The sequence below is a fragment of the Drosophila ananassae genome, chromosome 2L, assembly GCF_017639315.1.
Source record: "Drosophila ananassae strain 14024-0371.13 chromosome 2L, ASM1763931v2, whole genome shotgun sequence".
Taxonomy (NCBI): Eukaryota; Metazoa; Arthropoda; class Insecta; order Diptera; family Drosophilidae; genus Drosophila; species Drosophila ananassae.
This window is the reverse complement of record NC_057927.1, coordinates 7,526,002-7,546,261: the sequence shown is the minus strand read 5'-3', so window position 1 is coordinate 7,546,261 and position 20,260 is coordinate 7,526,002. Positions and strand designations below refer to the sequence as shown.

At 45.2% G+C, this 20,260-nt stretch overlaps 2 protein-coding genes across 2 annotated transcripts; one reads left to right on the top strand and one right to left on the bottom strand.

The window, feature by feature from the left end:
• Positions 1–8,634: 8,634 nt before the first annotated feature.
• Positions 8,635–11,582, top strand: LOC6499846 (transmembrane protease serine 7). The gene is made up of 4 exons (XM_001953745.4): positions 8,635–9,992; positions 10,114–10,300; positions 10,362–11,036; positions 11,313–11,582. The coding sequence occupies exons 1-4, from the start codon at positions 9,896–9,898 to the stop codon at positions 11,566–11,568; spliced, it is 1,215 nt and encodes a 404-aa protein (XP_001953781.1). The 5' UTR covers positions 8,635–9,895; the 3' UTR covers positions 11,569–11,582.
• LOC6500714 (lysosome membrane protein 2) lies at positions 11,581–18,870 on the bottom strand. The gene is made up of 7 exons (XM_001953744.4): positions 18,328–18,870; positions 13,874–13,965; positions 13,259–13,771; positions 12,859–13,019; positions 12,516–12,796; positions 12,336–12,454; positions 11,581–12,267 (listed from the first exon to the last, which is right to left on the bottom strand). The coding sequence occupies exons 1-7, from the start codon at positions 18,362–18,364 to the stop codon at positions 11,833–11,835; spliced, it is 1,638 nt and encodes a 545-aa protein (XP_001953780.1). The 5' UTR covers positions 18,365–18,870; the 3' UTR covers positions 11,581–11,832.
• Between the last annotated feature and the right edge of the window lie 1,390 nt (positions 18,871–20,260).

Sequence of the window (20,260 nt, the reverse complement as noted above, 5' to 3'; positions counted from 1 at the left end):
GCTGTCGCTGCTGTCGGTGATGGCGTTGCTGCAGCGTTACCAAAGCAGAAGGACCACTTGGCAGCATAATTTTTGGTGGCGCATTCAATCTTGTCCAAGAACGGACCACCAACCGACAGCAACGGTATGAAAAAGAAGCATTTAAGCCCGGCAATTGCCAGTCGGTCTGTACGGCTTTTAATTACACAAAAGCAGCATCAACACACGCTCCCCGACGAGCTCATGTATTTCAGCTGTTAATTGTCAAGTTTTGGCTGAAATGTCGCTGCCAATTTATCAGGCGCCTCAAGACCAGGCAGGGACTGCTCTCTGGCCCACATTCGGCGTGGTAGCTGGCTGAGCAGGCTGAGCTGCTGCTGTGTCCCAGCGGGTGTCCTGCAGCCTGTTTCACTTCCACGCTGTTCCCCAGCAGCTGATGCTTATTGCAGATGACCGTTTTACCAATGTTTCGTTCCGGTGTGTGTGTTTCGGTGTCCTGCCACTGTGTCCTGCTTCTGGGTCTGTGCCTATGTCTGTCTCTGTGTCTGTGTGCGACGGTGCGTGTTGGAGTAGGCAAATGTTTAAATTTGTGGCCTTTTTACCTGTTTGCATCTCAAGTGGCCAGGGGCGTTCATATACGGTACGTTGGAGTATGCGTGTGTGTGTGTGTGTGTGTGTGTGTGCTTTGTGTGGCGGAGGAAACGGAAGCCGACATTGACACAGTTTGAAATTAACATGAGCCTGGGCCACCATGCTGAAGACCAACTCAAATCTTGAATGCCTTCTAGCGTTTGGCCCCATTTCTCAGCGTTTAGCTGTCCACCTATTTCATGTTGTTTTTGGTTTTCCATTTCATGTCTGCGTCTTCTATTTTTTTTTTCTATTCGCCCCACTCTCCGGCTTTCCTCGTTTTTTGGCCCTTTCACATAAGTGCCACCACTAAACGTTTCGTTGTGGTTCCCCCAGAGAACTAGATGGGAAAGATGATACACTGAAATAAATCACACTTTAAAGGGTATCTGCCGATGTATTATTATAAAAATCATCTTATTCTAGTCCTAGTTTCATTAGGTCTTGAAATTTATAATCTTAAAGTAGTTTAAGGTAAGAAAATAATATTTAAAGTGCATTCAGTTACCATGGCACGGTAAGGGCACATTATTTGGGGAAAGCGGGTCTGCCGCCTACTCCGCCCCTGCCCCGGCTTCAGCCCCGCACCGGCCTCGTCCAACGCACCACCCTCTTCCTGGTCGCCTTTGTGCGGAGGACATGCCGTGCTGCTGGCCTCACAGACACATCCACACATTCGACGCTTACCTGCTCGGCAATGGCAACTTGATTAGACCAACATGAAATTAAGTAATTTTGCCGTATTGTTTAGTGTTTCTGCTCTGCGAAAGAAGGCGATGCCGGGCAAGAGCGGAAACGAAAGGACACCACAATGGCGACCAAGAACAAAGAGGGTCGGGTGGGGGCGAGCTCCTGCTCGGGTCTCAGGCTCGGAGGACAAAAGAAAGCACCAAACAAACCGCATTTAATGAAAACATTTGTATCTCAGCCGAGGATGAGTCTCCGATTTTGGACACTGACAGCCGCCTGGAAGATAAAAACATAAAATAGAGAAGCGAAGAGACCATGTGTTCTTTAAAATACTATAATAATGACATAATGATTTTAGAAATCATATAAAATTCCATTTGCACCCAGCAGAGTGCAGAACAAAAAGTTAATCTTAAAGCAAAGCCAGCTGAAGCCCTTTAGTATTTTATAATAATGGTCGGAATTCTTGGCCTCATTTCGCATGCTGAAAGAAGCTGGTGCATGCAAAATGTATGCGTCATGTGCAACTTCAACCAAATTGCATTTGCCTCTATCACAGAGCACAGTGCCACACACAATTCCATTTGGCATCGCATCGTCCGTCCACTTACGAGTAAATCATCTCATTTAGCATAATCAGGAGCGGAAACAGCTAAAGAAGCTGAAACGGAATGTATTCCCATATCGTAAATTGCGAGTAAAACAATTTTAGAGCGAGATTGCGAATAATCCGCCAAAAAGCGGAAATTTCTTTTGAATTTCAATTCTCTCGGAATGGCCGGTAGCCGAAAGCCCGCTGGTAGAGACACTCCAACCCGTCTAATTGCCACGAGTCTTAGGTTCAGATTCCCGGCCCGGAGAGAGTCAGATGCAGATGCAGGGCCAGGTGTCAGTTGCCAGTTGGGCGTTGCAAATTGCGGCGCACAGGGCAGGGCAGGTGAGTAAACCGTTAACCCTTCAACACCCGCCTCCTGCCTGCCTTGTTGCTGCTCCTGTTGCAACTGGGGATTAAATCAGCTTGCCCCTAAAAATAACGCAAGCTTGTCATGCATGGCGGTGGCAGCCCCTAGGTGGGCGTGGCCCTCGTCTGTGTAATTTACTATTTTTTTTTAAGCACTTTCCTTTTATGCTCCTGCTACTGCTACATACACAAATTTTTATTGTTTGTTTCATTTGGCATTTTGTTTGTTTTCCACTGGCGTCCTTCCGCTCCTTCCCGGCTGCTCTTTTTCATTGTGTGAATATAAAAAGGGGGGGTGGGAAGGAGGGGGATGGGTTGTGGCAGGGGGGCAGAGACCCCGCAGTTGCACGTGAGAAATTACACATGTCCTCCACTGTTTTCAGCATGTCTGCATGCGATTGCAGTAGGAGTATCTGGATCCTGCTATCCGTATCTGTATCTGTGTTCGTATTCGTATCTCAGACTATTTGTTTGTTCTCTCATTTCGTTGTTTGTTTATTTGGTCCTTTCTCGTCCTTTTTTGGCCAGGAGCTTGTATGTGCTGGCTGCCAGATTTATGTTTTGTCAAACGGAATTTGTCTCGTGTATTTTGGTGGGAGGTGGGCGGTAGGTGGTTGGGTGGAGAAACCGAAACCCCAGGTTCCAGCATCCTTCCATCGAATCGCAAATTGATGACCCGAGATTTTCGCTGCAGTTGCAGATTTCCCCCAGCCAGCCAAATTGAATTTACTGCTTACCGTTGGCTCGATTTGCTTTTGGCGGAATCGCTTGCGTAATTATTTCCACGTGCTTTGAGGGTCATTTCGGAATTATTACATTTCCCACCCGCCAAACAAAGAGCTTACATAAGGCCCTGGCTTTCTTTCAGGCCCCTCTTCAGGCCGCATAAAATGAATTTTAATTTGACCCGCCACTCTGGCCCACCTACCCATGTCGACAGCCTGAAACTGACCTTCCGACCGAAATTCCAAATTCCGAATTCTTTTTTGTTTACATCCAGGAAGCGTTGCAAACAAAATACTAAATAAGAAATTAGAATTCGGTCTCTGACTGCACTCTCAATACCCTGTAATATTCACGAGATACGGCGCTATCTTAATAGATATCTTAACAGGCATTAAATAAATTAAACAATCTCCAAGTCGCAGTCATCTGATGCTGCCACCGGTAGACAAAAACTTGAATATAAAATGAAATTATCATCACTTTAATAGCACAAACTTAAAGCGATTAGATAAGGGAAATGGGTTTGGGAAATTAAAGTGATTTATATAAACTTTATATCACTTATAAAGAACTTAAAGTATCAAACAGGGCTAAGACTTGTGTAAACTGCAGCATTATAATATTTATCACACAAATTTAATTATGAATAATTATTATTAGCAATAAATACTTTGCAAAATATTACAAAATTGCCATGAACTAGTTAAGCATATATTTTGTATAAATATTGAACTAAATTTATATGATTTATGGATTTATGGCAAAGTGGATAAAGTAATTGAGAGATCCTCCCGCCGACCAATATAGGCCGAATTTGGCCAATGCACATATGCAAACACATATGCAAAGTAAATACCAGACAAACGGATGGTATAATAACAATTATTGCCTCGCCGGCCCAATTTTACAATCCCCACTTGGCTCGGATCTCAGGCGGGCCGGGTGACAGCGGAAGCTGAAAATTTCATTGATTTTGGCAACGACGGAAGCCATGAAAAAGCCACCAGTCAGCAGTCACCCAGCCCGCCAGGCCGCCAGTCAGCAGGAGGACTTCTGGGCCAAATATTTCGGCCTGGCCAAAAGGAGTATGGGCCACTTGACTATGGTAATTTATATCTTTGGCGACCTCGCCCTCCAATGGGTGGACGGTTGGTTGGTTGGGCGGATAGGGATGGGTTGGGCTGATGTGTGAGGTCTAGGCTAAGGTTATGACATGACCGGGCCAAAACATTGTCAGGAAGTTTGTGTAAACAACAACTGCGGTACTTTTCGTTTTTTCTCCGTTTGCCGCATTTCCATCTGCGTCACTTTCACTGCAAAACGTTTACCAGATAACCGCAAATGTTTGCCAAAAGAGCTTCTGATAAGCCAAAGGGGTTTTCTTATCACCACCCCCATGCAAGAGGGGGCGGGCCTGTGAACGACCCACAACGGAGCTTGATTGCCGGCTGGCTCTTTGGAAAATCAAAATTTATTCAATTGCCTTGGCATTTGACAGGCCTCGATCTGAAATGCAATTAGCAATTGTGGATTGTGGATTCGACCCGTTCGTCCAGTGTTTCTCTGCACAGTAAGAAAATCTGAGTCACTCCTTAGTGTCATAAGTGTTGTGTCTGCAATAAATCATTTTAATTGGCCAATAAAATAGCCAAGAAATAGATTTAATTCACTTTAGTAGATTTTTTGTTTATTTTTCTAGTTGTTTCCGACTGGCATCTTCGTTGGCTCATTTACGTTGGGTAATTGGCTTTATCTGACTGTGTCATCTGCACTGCGCCATAATCCCGGCGCTTCATGACATAATTTTCGTATTTAATTTCTCTGGCTCACTTTGATTAGACAATCTCCAGGGGGCCAGTTGCATTCGCCTGTCCGATCCGAGTGGCCGATCCGAGTTCAATCGAGTTCAAGGCGCGTAAATGTTCGCCCGAATAATTTGCAGCTTGACAAGCATAGGTACACACATCCCCTCGGACAGGCAGTTGTGGTTCATTTACAACAATCTCACATGGAAACCACAAATTTTGCGCCACATAAAACAGCCGGGTCAGAAGAAAAGCAATGAAAAACACAGATAACCGAGACGAACAAAAAAAAAAATCGAGCTTAAACAAACAAGAGGCCGCAACTTCCAGGCAGCGAACATATATTTGTTGGTTTTTGTTATTTTTTGCCAGCCAACTAATTGCTATTAATAAAAAGAAATAGCGCCGCTCAGCTCCCAACGCTATTTCAAAGTTATGGCAGCAGGTGAGACGCTATTAGACGGCGTCTTGGGTGGCCCGATGGACGTGGATGGAAAGCCATAGTAGTCCGATCGGAGTTTTGGCCAAAAGTCAAAACACCCAGAAAAAATGGGCTCCCCATAAGGTGGATAGTGAATACTATTGTTGCCCCCTAAGTCTATTGACTAATTTCGTAACAATATCATTTAAATTTTTCTTCTGGTGTAGCCGCCATACAATAGGCCCTTGCTCTTGTTAGCCCAACAATATTTGGCTGTGGAAAGTGTACCTTGAGCCAAGTCCCATTGTCTGAGAGTCGGAGAGGAAAGCTGGTTAGCCAAATGGGAACTCATCTGTGATTATGCCTTTATGGGGCTTCCCACACCTGTTGATCGCCTGCATTCCACGGGGCAAACTCCGCACGACCACGATTCGGCACTGGCATCGGCACCGGCACCGGCACCACCAATAGCAACGTCTCCGGCTGTGAAAAACCAATATACAGATGCACGTAAATTCAAATTTATTGCATTAACAGCCACTAATTGTTTAAGTTGCTTGCAATTAAACACGCGCAAATACGAGCAGCGCAAGCTCGTAAAAAATGCCCAAAACGCTCGGCGAAAAGCAAATACTCTGACGTACATACATACTTCAAAACTATTGACAAGTATGCTGCGATCTCTCAACAATTAGTTGCTTCGGTTGCTGTGAGTGACTTGTAGTTGACATGACTGAGTATGGGAAAACATAAATATTGATGTTTCATTTTCCAATAATTCACTTTAAATAAGTTGCTAAACAACTAATTTTAGAATAAGAAAGGCAAAGTTTTTATTACTCTTATTACTAAAAAAATGTTAATCTTTAGTAAGTCACTCGACTGGAGAAAATCTAGTGAAAATCTTTTGAGAACTTTCGGTTCCAGTTGGCTGGCCAAAGTGTGACCCGCATGTCAAGTACATTAACCCTAGGCTGCTACATTTAAGTTAAAAGTTTGTTAAACTAATTACAGTGGAGCTTCTGTGCTGGCACAAGTTAGTTGCGCAATCTTCTGGTAAAAGGCGGATAGATATTACTGATATCTGTATCTGTAGCCACTGACAGTTACTCAACTCTTAGATAAAATAACAATAAGACGATTAATTATAGGAGCATCGACTACGGCAAATTGCCTGTCTGCGAGTCTGTCGCTTTTTGTTTGACAAAGCCAAGCAAAACATTTCGCACTGCTGGGGCGGAGTGCATGGGCGTGAGGCACATGCAAGCGGCAAGCGGCAGCGGCATGCAGGCTGCGGCATGTGGCAAGCCATTGCCATTGCCATTGCCACTGACAGTGGCAAGAGCAACACAACAGCAACACACAAGAGCAGCAGCCAACATAAACTTGGAGATACAGGAAACACAAAACAGCGGAGGTAGTAGATAAATTTGAGCAGCCTCTTGCAAGCGTGCGACTCGAATATACAAAGCAGCAACATAGGTTGAGGCAACAGCAACACCAACAGCAACACGAACAGAAACAGCAACATCTACAGCAGCTGGCTAACCACTTGAAGCACTTTCGTTTTCATCTGATCGCCAGTCGGGTGGAAAGCGCCCGTTGTTGGATGGTAATGTAATGCGCGCATCTTTAAGATACGCCACAAAGTATCTGCTGCTGATGCTGCTGCTGTTGGTGCTGTTGCCGCAGCATTTGCATGCCCGATATCGATCAGCTGTGACGCAGTGCACCCATCCTACCATTTGTCTAATTGTCGAGTTTCTCGAACTCTGCCAGAGCATCCACTGGCCACATGCTGCCGTTGCTTCTGCTGCTGCTGCTGCCTCGCTATGATGCAATTGCAATTGAATAACAGCGGCAATCGCTGCATCAGTGAAATTGCAGCCCCTCCACTCGACCACATTCAAGGTCCCGAACTTCGATTTCTCCCGACTCTCCATCCGACGTGCCCAGTTTTCTTGGCCCGACTAATTTCGTACCCGTGCTGACCCGCAACGCTTCCGTCGATTGTCATCGCATCGGAGGCATGCGTAAAAATTTATTTTTACCCCGGCTACTATTTTCGTTTGCAGTACGAATTCAATTAAGTTCCCAAACATACAACGATTATTGTTATTATTATTTGTATCCATCTATCGATGCACATGTATTTATATTTTTTTCGCAACGCGTCGGGAAAGTTCCCACCAACTGTCGAGCGGGGAATTTTTCTTCGAGCCGTCTTGATATTTTCGTTTTTTCGGGCTGATTGGGCAAGCGATTTTCGGATTTCGAATTTTTCTGATTTTGATTATCCGCCGCCGACTCCGACTTCGAGTCCGTCCGTCATCGTCAACCAGGGGGCATGTACAAGTACCAGTAAAACACGGCGCCTCTTAATTGAACAACAACAGCAATGCCGGCCAAATGCCAACGCCCACCACAACAAATTGACAGGCCAAAAGCAGCGTCTTGGCTTAAATGATCAATCGGCTGCACAAACAAAACTGCATCCGATACACTTGAGGAAAAGAGAGTGCTTTTATTTAGACCGGTAGTCTGTTATTACTTCCTCAAGGGTTACCTCTAATATTCCTTCTTTTTCCTCAGTGTAATGTTGCTGCTGTTGGATTTGGTGTTTCTGATGTTGCATTAACAACTTCCCCATTGGATGCAGCGGCAGCACCAAGCAACATGACTTATGAGTTTCTGCATCAACACGGAATTCAAGTTGTTGTTGCTAGTACGTATAGCTGCTGCTGTTGCTGCTGCTGCTGCTGTTGCTGATGCTGTTGCTGCTGCTGCTGCTGCTGCCTTCGTCGCGTAATGAAAACGAAAGTAACTCGCACTCACATACAAACACTCACTCGCTCGCTCACTCACTCACTCACTCAGTCACTGACTAACTCATTGGATCGGGCAGGCCGGACAACCCACTCGGTAAATCATTTACGGTAGCCCCGGGGGACGAGCGTAATTATGCACATTTTAATCTAGAACTAATCGCAATTAAACCAATCACTTGACATGTTACATTGAAACAGGCGTTGAATAGCTGCCTCTAATCACTCACTTAAATGGCAGACATAACCAGCCCTGGATTAGGGTAAAAAATGTACTCCAAATGCCACAGTGACAGAAAGTAACATGGCATTCACCTAGCCGCAATTAATAAGTATCTATATAGATCAGACCAGGTCGTAACTGCATATCTGTATTGCATATAACGTGTTGGAGTGATCCAATGTTATAAGATCGCCCGGTTGCCACTGAAATATGCCGAAGTTCGCATTTAAATTAGATTAGATAATTGCCATCACGACTTTAATATCAAATTGCACCGAACTCTTATCTAACAACCATTTACAACTCATTCCCCTATCGAAATCAAATTCACAGCCATTAATAGAGCGCTGGAAACAGAAAAATAATCTAATAAATAAATAATTATGGTAATGACCCACATGTATGACTTAATTTAGCACTTACTTGAGTTAAATGTATTAGAAAAATACAATTTGCATGCAAACTGTTACTAGTCTAGAGGATTGTACTACGTTTTTTTGTCCAGCTATTACAACACAAGGAGTTTGTTATTCTAATACTTGAATAACTAGAAGTATGTAATAAGAAGAAGCACTATATAATCGACACTCTATAAACAGACCCAATATAGGCTAAGATGGAAAGCTAGTTTTTCAACTGCGAATGATTTCCGTGGAGTGAGCCAGACCAACTTACCCTTTTCCATTGCCAACTCAGTTAGCCATCATCTATGCTGCTGCCGCTGCTGCTGTGGGGCTTTTGTTCGCCGGGCCCCCTCACCGCTCCGCTGCTTTTTCACTTTCGTTGGCACAGCTTTTGTTGTTGGCGCGGGGGCATGCCACAACGCTGTCGACGCCAACTGAGGCTGAAGCTGATGCTGCGGCGACGGCGCTGTAAACGAAACAGTAAACGGTAAATGTTTGCTGGCAAACCCGAGCAGAGCACAGTTGCATTTTGGCGCTCGTCCCCAGCGATTCGCACTCGCACCTGGCGCCAAATTTACATTCAAACCCCAATACCTGCCGCGCATGCGCACGCGCTAAACGGAAAGCAAAAGCGGAGACTACGAAAAAGAAAAGCAAGCTTAAGTGACCGTTATTATAAATAAGAGCCGTAGGCCGGGCCAGCCAGCCAGCATCTCAGCCAAGTGGTTATATAATCGAGAGTGGACCGGAGATCGCAGACCGGAGACCGGAGCTTCTGGTTGGAGCTACGAACATAAACATTAACTAAAACGTAAACTTAAACTCCAATTCGAGCTTCTGCGCACATTTCGCGATGTCGACGCCGCCCATCCAGCGGACTAATTAGTGCGCAGCCGTGGAAAGAAACCCAAATTAAGGCTGGGAGACCTCGTAAATTATAATACTCGAGTCCGGACTACAGAAAAAAAGCAGACAAATTAAATAGCTCTTGGCCCAAAGTCGCGATTCCACCTCTGTTCCCAGTTCCCAGTCCCCGGAAAACCCTCCGTTTCGCTTATTTGACAGTCGGCGTGAAAGTGAAAAGCATCTGGGCGCACCGGCGGCAGCAGGACACAGATACAGCATCGAAGATACAAAGATACATAGATACGGCCTGCTGTGGGTCAGTCATGCGCGCGATGAGCAGCTGAGCGGTTGAAATGCGCCAGCTGCCCGAGGAGCGGTCACCAAGATGATGAAGCCATCACGGCCACAAATAGCCAACACTTTGACCTTGAGTTGGCTGAGCCTGCTGCTTCTCCTGCCCACTTCCAGACAATTTGAAACGGGTAAGTGATTTGTCTTAAAAATATCAATCGCTAATACATCGGTTTAGTGTTTCTTTTTCTTCTAAGAATGAGTATTTTAAGATCATAAGCTAATAACAATATTATTGAACTTACCTCGTAGACTGTGGCTGCCGTCCTGCCCGTCGGGGTCCCCGGATTATAGCCGGAGCCACCACCAATGAAGGCCAGTTTCCTTGGCAGGCCTCGCTAGAGCTGCTGCATCCCTCCCTAGGATTCCTGGGGCACTGGTGTGGTGCGGTGCTCATACACCAGTACTGGATACTCTCAGCAGCACACTGTGTTCATAAGTAAAGATTAGGTCAATATATTCCATTTAATGGGTACTCCTAAATGTTATACCTTCTCCAGTGATCTCTTTAATCTACCCATTCCCCCCCTTTGGACGGTAGTGCTGGGCGAGCACGATCGCGACGTGGAAACGGGCAACGAGCAGCGCATTCCCGTCGAGAAAATAGTGATGCATCATCGCTACCACAACTTTCGACACGATGTGGTGCTGATGAAGCTCTCCAAGCCGGCGAACCTCGCCAAAGCCTCCAATATCCGGCGCATTTGCTTACCCTTTATGCTGGCCGCGGAAGCCTCGGAGCCGGAACTCGCAGTTACTGCGGCCAGCGCTGACGAGGATGTGCTGCTCCAGCAACTGGAGCTGGAGGATGTACCCGAAAAGATCGACAACTTCCTGCGCAGCGTTCAAAGCAGGCGACGCTATCGAAATGTGACGGCTCCCAGCATGCGGGAGCTGATGAACATGAAGATTCTGAACAGGATGCGCCAGGCACTGGCACAGCGCTCTCCGCGCAGTCTGAAACGCTCCCGAAGACGCAACGACAAGCTGATGAAGCTGGGTCCACGGACGGATCCGGAGGACTCAGCCGAGCAGAAAAACCGAAAGGGCAACGAGGAGCCGCGGGAAATGCCCTTCGTGGACTGCGTGGCCACCGGCTGGGGGAAGGCCAACATAAGTGGGGATCTCTCCAGCCAGCTGCTAAAGACTCAGGTGCCGCTGCACCAGAATGGAAGGTGAGGTCACATAATACTCCGAAATAGGATAAATAAATAAAAGTGGAAATTGGTTTCTTCCGCGTCACACAATATTGCGAAATCATAAGAACATAAACACCTTTTAAGTAGGTACCCCTTTTTATAGGTGTATAATTAAAAGGTGCGAATCACACCAAACATAAAGTTATGGAAGTGTGAAGATTCGATTGTTTTTATAAAAATATCAACACTTACTATTTGCTTTGAGTCGGTGGTTGAGTTTATTGACCCTTTATCGTGCCTTATCATTCTCAGGTGCAAGGATGCGTACGGCAGCTTCGTCAATATTCACGGCGGACACCTGTGCGCTGGAAAATTAAATGGAGAAGGTGGCACCTGCGTGGGTGACTCCGGCGGACCTCTGCAGTGTCGACTGAACAGGGACGGCCCTTGGATACTGGTAGGAGTGACGTCCTTCGGGTCAGGATGTGCCCTGGAGGGCTTTCCGGACGTCTACACCCGCACCTCGTACTACATGAAATGGATCGAGGACACGATCGCCGCCCACTAAACACACTTCGCGCAGATTACAAAACTATGGACCTGTATTTATCGAGTGGAACTCAACTGTACATTGCTTACTGTTAGCCTTAATCTAGTTTTAGCCATAGAATTTAGTTTTAGCCGTAATAATCGTTACCGTTAACTAGTACGTAGACAAGGACGTTCCCTAAGTTGTTTTCCAATGAGCACAATAATTTACACCCAATCTTAAGTCTATATATCACAGTGTTGTCCCTTTCTGAGTGTTTGAGGTAACATTCATCTCGAAGGTCTACGCCTTTGGTCCAAACAGAAGCTGATGCTGCTCCTCCAGCTCCAGTTGCATGGAGCTGGGAATGGAGGACTTTCGGAATCCAACGGGCAAGCTGATAACTTGTACTGTCGTGCCCAGTTCCGCTTGATCCACTTTATGGAACTGTTGTTTGTTTGATGGCCAAAAGCAGAGCATCAGGGCGGCGCAAAGGTGGTATATTCCGGCCATCAGCATTCCCAGGGCGGCGCCCCACTCGATCAGCGGGAAGGCCCACTTGATGCCGTGGATGAGGTAGCGCAGCGGCCAGCAGTATTCGTCGACGTTCAGGTCCACCCAGAGCAGCGGCAGGACCATGTTCTCGAAGGGTGACATGTCCCGGTTAAAGTTTACCTTTCCCACCACCTGATTGGCCTGTAATCGCAGGTGGGTGCCGTGCATGGGGGCTCCAAGGTGCTAAAGAAATCATTTATAATTTATTTAGTTAGTTTAAAAAGGATAAAGGTGTGAAGTGGTTGACTTACTGGCTGCACCACGAAGTAAGAGGTCAATCGGGACTCGTCCGGATTAAGGCCTTCGAACGGTTCCAGCAGGCTGGGATCTCCGTGCAAGAAATGCGGATACGTAATGGCCAAGGGCATGCCTGAGGGGCAAAGCACTCACCATTTAGTAAAAAATAAAACTAAGATCTAAAAACTACTCACTGTAATAACAAGGTGACACATTTCCCACACCCCTCTTCAAGCACTTGTTATTTTTGCAGAAGCACGAGGAATTCGAGTCATCCAGATGGCTATCAAAAGCATTTGGAGGCATGGTGAACTGCAATCCGTCCATGCCATTAATGCTAACCGATTGGTTGAACTTGACATGTAAACGGCGGCAGAAGGTCCGCCTGTACAGGAAAAACTCGTCATTCTCGTCCATGTCCAGCGGAAAGAGAGTGCCATCATGACTGCCCCAAATACGATTGCACAAGGTACCGCTGAAGATAAGCCATTTAGATTAAAAAACTGCGAAGGTCTTAATAGAGACTACGAAACCTACTTGGTCTCCTCATCGTACTGCCAGCGCTTGAAGCCCCGCTCATAATTGATACTGTCCACCGTATATGCCCGTGGAGCGTCCGGCAGTTTGATTCCGTACCTGTCCCTGGGCTCCGGCAAATTCATGTTGAAAACATTGCTCTCGTTGCCCTCACGAAATAGCTGAAGTAATAGAAAATAAGTGGAGACTTTAGAAATTTGCGAGCTTAAACCAAAAGTTCAGGGCCTATGGACCCTCAAAAAGATTTCTAGGAAACTTGAGCATCTGACTAAAAGCTTCCATTGACGTCATTGGCCAAAAAATGTGTTAAAACTCGTAAACATAAAGTACCAATAAATTTCGCCAAATTAGAGTTTAAATGTGCCATTTTCAGTAAAGTCTAATAAAGTTCAAAACGTACCTTCTCCATGATGCCGAAACTCGAAAAGTCTATCCAGCTTGGCACGAACCGGGCCGCCAACTGCACCAGGTTGTCCTCGTAGCCCCACAGGTACTCGTGCACCGTTAGATTCAGCATTGGCTTGGCCTTCAGTTGCCGGGTCAGAGCCCCCAGTCCCAGGGAGGCGAACATCGAAAGACCCGAGGCCAGAGTGGTAATGCCCATCAGGGGAATATTGGGCGCTCGGACAAAGTCTACCATGGGATCTCCGATGGACCGCTCCGGGGCAAAGATGTACTCCCTGCGGGGAGTGTAGGTGATGGTGTTGTTGGCCTCGTTTTGGGTGACGTTGTGATTGCTGAGCACCTCCTTGTAGACGTAGGGCCCCACCTCCTCGACCTTCAGCTTGGTGGCCCGACCGGACATGAACTCCTCCACATTTGTGTAGTTGAAAATGTACACGTTTATGTAGACGTCCAAGGGCGGGAAGAGCCACAGAGCATACATCAAGGTGCCGGGCCTCAAAGTCAATTGCTGTAAAGATATTATCAAAAAAAATATGATTATTGTCTCCGAAATGTCCCCTAGTCTCTGATTTAATCTTTAACTTCCTTATAATTATGTAAGATCACTTACCATATCCAGGATGCTCTGCACCGGATCCGAGATGAGCACTAGGGATCCAAAAAACAGCAGGGTCATCCCGATAGCAGCGCTCCGCAGCAGCTCTGCAATAAATTAGATCATTGGGTGAGTTATTGGCGTGTCGTCGGATGAAGTTGAACTGGTTTTGGGTTGAACAGTTCCAGTTTTTCCCCACGTGCCATTGACCTTGGCCGCATCGCCGACAGATTGGCCGAGATCTCCGACCTACCTCAATGGCAGGAGCAGCGGCTGCAGCTCCCGAAAAATACGATGACGCTGTGCCTGCCAGACGATGACATGCCCAAAAATATCATCGATGGGGTTCAATGAACGTTCTTCGATTTTGCAATTATAATACCAGGTGCACTCGAAACAATTTAACGAGTTTTGGGAACCGACTCTACCCTTACTTTGTGCAAAACCCAAAAACTTAAGCACACTGTAATTAAAAGGTTTATGGCCTTTACTATATTATTTCTATAGTTTCCAACTGGTTTGGCAAATCAGACACTTTTTAGCATAATGCTAATTTTTAAGGCTGAATATTTTAAAGAAATAAGTTTTAATTAAAATATATGCTTTTTTACGAAGTAATATTTATGGAAAGGAGCTGTTGATTCTTGGCCATCTTCTACATTCTTGTGATCAGTGATTGGCTGGCTTGGGGTATCATAAGGAATTTAATGTTGTAAACAGAGATATGTTTCTGAAGTCTGTTTACACCCCTACCGCTCCTAGGAAAGCCATAAAAATCACGTCCGGCTGACCTCGTTTAGAATATTAATTAAAAGCGCGGAAGATGGGCGAGGCGGTGGAAGCATATCAATCTAGGCTGCACTTCGCTTCACATTACTTCAAGTGAAATCACTCACTTTACGACCAAACTCGTTTATTCTCGAGACCCGACTCGAGACTCGAGCGAGGCTCACCTTCCGCCAAGATTATTGTCTTTGCGGGTGTGATAATTCACTTCCGTACTCGAAAACTCAAAAAATTTTAAGGCTTTACATACAGGCACCCCCGGAGCTCTCCCGTGTGGGATGCCTGTGACCGATTTGGAGCGATCACGGCCACTTTACGGCTGCGAAGATACTCGCCCATAAATCAAAACGCACAATCTTAGCCCATTTATCAGCAGAAGTCGGCTAATGAAATTCCCGCAATAAAAACAAAAGTTAGAGTAACACCATCAATTGTTTGCCCGAATAATAGCGATTTCTGTGGAAATAGAAACCGAAACCGAAAACGGCTTCAAGATCAATGAACTGTCAAGCGGCTAACACGCCCCTCCAGCTCAACTCCAAATGGGTCGGTTGGCTCAGATCGAAAAGCAAACAGCATAAACTCATTAACAATTTCGCTTTGGTGTCAATTTTGATGTCAGTAATAGGTTCAAGACTCCAAAATCAAAACAAAACGGCGATGATACACGACAAATTATGCACGACTCCGATGAAACCAGAAATCAAAACAAACTATTCATATATAACCAATGATAGCAAATACTAGATGTGCACAGTGAGAAATATTTTTATTTCAAAATGTGAGTGATAAAATAGTGGAAGAGATTCTTTAATGTTAAATACTATATCAGCTAGAATAAACTGATACCATGGAGCAGGTATAGTTCAGATAATAATAGTTCCTAGTAAGTTTGTAAAAGTTTAATAAATCAGAGATAAGTCTGTCCAATCAAAATTACTTATATTATTTTTAATGAAAATAAATACCTAACAACTACAATCTTCTGAGCTGTTTCTTCCGGTGCAGCCCTATATGCTCATGCATATCCTTGCCTTGAATAAGTCTGGTAAAATTCCCTGGCTTTGAATGGGTCAGCCTCGCCCATAAATTAGGCCGCTAACAAAGCGGCTCAAAATTATTCTGGTGCAATGGAGTGGCCAATGCCAAAATCATCGAGCCAAGTGGCCAGAGCCAACAAAGCCCTCCCCGGCTGGCGGACGCAGATTTGGAGCGTGTGCCTTGTGCAACAACTGCATTGCCCAAGCCAAGAGCCCCCAAAAAGTCGATCGAAAGATTTTGTCGAACATAAGACATGGACATAGAAATAGATATACGTAGATATATACATATATGACATATGGACATGGCATGAATGAAAGACGCTTGTCTCGGTCTCGGCTCTCGATCGCCAGCAGCTGATTCAGTGAGCTGTGAACTTGTTTCTGACAAGCGAGTAGCCGGTGGGGTGGGGGGTGATATACATATCAGTTACTAAGCTGCCTCTGCAGCGGTCTGAAGTTCAAGTTCGGTGCAATTCACCGGCGCAATAAAAAAAATAAAAGTCCGAAAAAAAAACCTGAAATTAAACAAATCTGAGCAGTACACGGTGGCGGGTTTTTTTTTTTTTTGACAAGTAAGTCAAAGCGTCAAAAACGCTGACCCACTGAAGTCAAGAATGGATTTGTTTTGTTTCTCTGATGGAACACCTTCGGGGGTTTGCAGGTGTACTGCCGACCGATGTGCGTGAGTGTGTGTGTGTGACTTCCGTCAGACGACAATAAATTAGGCAAATATGCTAACTGCGCCGGCAAGATTCGCTCTCGGCGAGGCATTCGTATCCGAAAGATACTACGACTATCTGAGCTAAGCTTGAGATGTACGACGCTGTGCTGTGCTGTTAACTGGCTAATTGTTGTCATGACGATGCGACAGCGATATTTGTTTGCCCGTTTGACTGCTCGGCCTGTGTTTGCCTGTGTTTAGCTAATGATTAATCCCACATCTGTTGCTATTTGCTGTTAATCATCGCCAAAACCAAAAACCCAAAACCCTTAAATAGTCGCAGTCAAAGTCGCAGTCCCGCTGGCAATTAGAGGCCCGCCAATAAGGAAAAGTAAATACGTAGCGTCAAAAAGCGGCACCGGTACCGGGCTTACAACTTCCCCAATTCACTGGATCACCGCCTGGACCACCTGATCCGATTTGTTCGCCTTTTGAAACGGATACCCCCGCCGTGCAAATGTCCGTACATACATTGTTGTTACTGTTTTAGTTAATGCCCGTACAATAGCTGTTATTTGCATTGTTTTGCGAGCATTGAGCTGTAGATTGTATTGATTTATTGCAAACTGCGGGCAAATTAGTTGGTTCGTTCCAAAGGAATTTCTGAGAGCCCCCCCTAACTGCAAGTCATGGATGACTTTGTTCGGGCATATCGGCATCTCGTCCGGCGCTCTGATATCGGAGATTGGAGTATACTAGCACAGCATCTTCTCTCAAAATTTACAAGTGCTATATTGTTTGGGGGGCCATCATCGCGTTCACCTTCAGTTTTCCCACCGTATTTATGCTGATTGAAATCATCGAACTTCATGGTAAGGTAATACGTGACATTTTCAGTCACAACCGATTCATTTCAAATCTTAATTTATGCAAACTTAATTGCACTACCGTCCAGATCCGTTAATACAGATACTTCAAGTGTATATATGAGATATTTATCACATATTATACACGTACATCCGAAGACTAAACTTTGGAATGACTTGGCCGAATCGATCTAGCGATCTACTTACTTGAGTGACGGCTATTACAAGCGGATTACAATTAATCCGAACTGACCCTAACCGAGTGGCCTACATGCCATCGTTCACATATTGTCTATGGCTAGTTTCGTAAATAGAACCCTATACCCTTGGCAGCTTCATTTCGATTTATGGTAATCAGAGATCTGGTCGGCGTTTCTAAATTTCGGCTTTGAAAATATGTTAACTGCTTTGACCGACTGATTGCCAGGCCGGAACGTTGCCAGGTGGGGTAAACAAACATTTGGAGTCCCCCTACTAGAATGGGAGACTGCTAATTAATACAATTTCAGATCAATATTTTTTTGTTTTCTGCTTATTATAATTTTGCGGTTCTATATTTAGGTTTTGGCTGACGTGCTGCCAAAGACGTTCTTGGACTTTAAGCGAACCGATTAGAATATAAGAGCTTGGGAAGAACTGGTCGCCAGGCTAGCTGGCTATTAGCCATTAATAAAATTAAATATCCACGCGTGTTGCCACCTGTCAGCCAGTCCAATTTTAATTGGCATTCTAATTTCGGCTGGGAACTGGTGTGTGAGAGATTTAGTAACACTTTTTATAACTCTTTTTGATTAGCATTTTTGGCACGGGGCCTGGGGGACTGGCATATTGGGGGCCTGGGTGCCTAGGTGCCTGGGGGCTTGGGGAACTGGCATTTAAAAATACATTGCACCACTCCAGCCACATTTCGGCAATCTATTTGAGAGCAATTTAGGCGACTTGAGCGACTTGACTTTTGTGCAAGATTTTTTGAGTTTTTGACTATTTTATGATCGCGTGGGGCAGCTCCCTTGGACAACTGGAAACTGCGGCTCAAATCAACTTTTATGGGATTTTGGCTTTGACCAATGCGGACAATGGTCTGCACGGCCCAATTTGGTCAGGTGTACTCACTTGCATTGCGCTGGTTTTTGTTGGTAAATAGTTTCATTTCAGCACCCCGAAAATGTGCGACTCGGATTCAAAGCGATTGGATTGTTTCTGCTCCCTTATGCTCGTCACTCGGCACTCGGCTGGGCGGGGTTAGTGAGTGACTTAGTTATTTATTGATTTATGGCAAAAATCAATTAATTCTTAGTTATTATTTATGGCCGCAAATTAAACTATTAACAGGTCGCGCACGATTTGGATTGAGGGTATTTGCATAGCCCCTGTTTAATTTGTTTTGACGTTTATATAAATATGAGTTTATTATTAAGTAAGCTTGATTTATTCCTGGCAACTCAGGTGTTATTTTCATCGACCCGTAAGTCCCGTTCCGTTTCGGTCCGATGCGATCGGATTTAGCAATTTAGAAATGGGAATTTGTAAGTGACTCGGCCAGGGCTAGAATCACCGTTTTGTCTCGAATCGAACTGATCTAGCACGCACTTCCTATTCTCACAAATTTTGACAGCTTAATGCGCCGATCTCGACTGCAGCGGGGATCTTTATATGGACTCTTGGGCCGATCTCCATCTCCGACTAGGCCCGATCCGAGCCGGGTTCGGATCCAAGTCGCGCTGACGGTCGGGTCGGCTAGCATCTCAACCTTTTCAGTACCCACTACCCAGTAACCGGTCCAGATCCAAGCCTCTGTCTCTGCTCGGGCATCGCTCGGCTAAAATTGCCCCGGCACACACTCGTAGGAACCCAACAAAATTAAATGAAACTACGACCCACCTAAACTAATCGTCTGGTTGGTGCTACGTATAAACCCCTGGGCCTGGGCTCCCACCCCATGATCCTCCCCAGTACCCCCAGACGGTGGGTTAGATGAGTTCGCCATTGTCTCGGACTCGGACTCGGAGGAGAATTATTATTTCATAAATTTAAAAGCTCAAATGACTCTATTTAGACACAGCTCTAAATCTTAGGCACATCATACACGCACACGTGCCAGAGCCCTTTAAAAAAAAATAAATTCATATGCATGAGACTTGCCCGCAATTAAGATCAACTTCTTGACTCAATTACCTCCCGCCCAGATTCTTAGCAGCTCATAACGATTTGCCCTAACAATTATCTGTCCACTACTTAGCTGGTTACTAATGGCAGATCAATACCGATCACAGAGCCGGGGTCGGGGGATCTAATAATAGTACCAGTGAACGGACATCTAAAGCTGTCACATCCGCGGTGACCTATTTAGCTGGTGGCCGGTGGCTGCTCTCCAACCCCGTGCCAAGATCCATTAATGTCATCTCCAATTGCTCTTCCTGTCACACATTTGTATGAGCAACGCCATTTTCCATTTTTATTGCCAATGACAATTGTCTGGGCTAGAATGGACTGTTGCTACCACGTACTTAAACACAATCCGGCGATCCCGAATGAACAATGAGTTTAAGGTTCCCGCTGCTAAGTATCAGTTGGCATGTATGGAGCAATTTGTTGCTCCCCATGCTAATTGTTGTTTGTGTTTATGGCAGTAGGAAAGCGGCAGTCCGGGGCGGCAATTATGGCCCGGGGCATCCCAAAGTCCCATTCTGGGTTAGACTTTTAGCTTTTTATGCTTTTACCCGAAAGTTACGCGCGTGCGACTTCTATCTGGATTGTGGCCCGAATAAAAGCTTTTCGCGGAGAGGAGGAATAAAAACTTGCCATAAAACAACAGTTATATTAGTTATATAAATATAAATATGCCTAAAATTTATTATCACACTGTTGACATAAATGGAAGGAATTAATAGATTCAATGAGTTTGTTACAAAACATCTAAGCATTCATCTGGTTTTAAATTAATTTATAATGAATAACTTGTTTATAGCTAAAATTAATTAAATTGTTCAGGTTTACAATAAAAATTTTAAATAATTGGTTCTTTTTATGGGATTGTAGTTTGTAA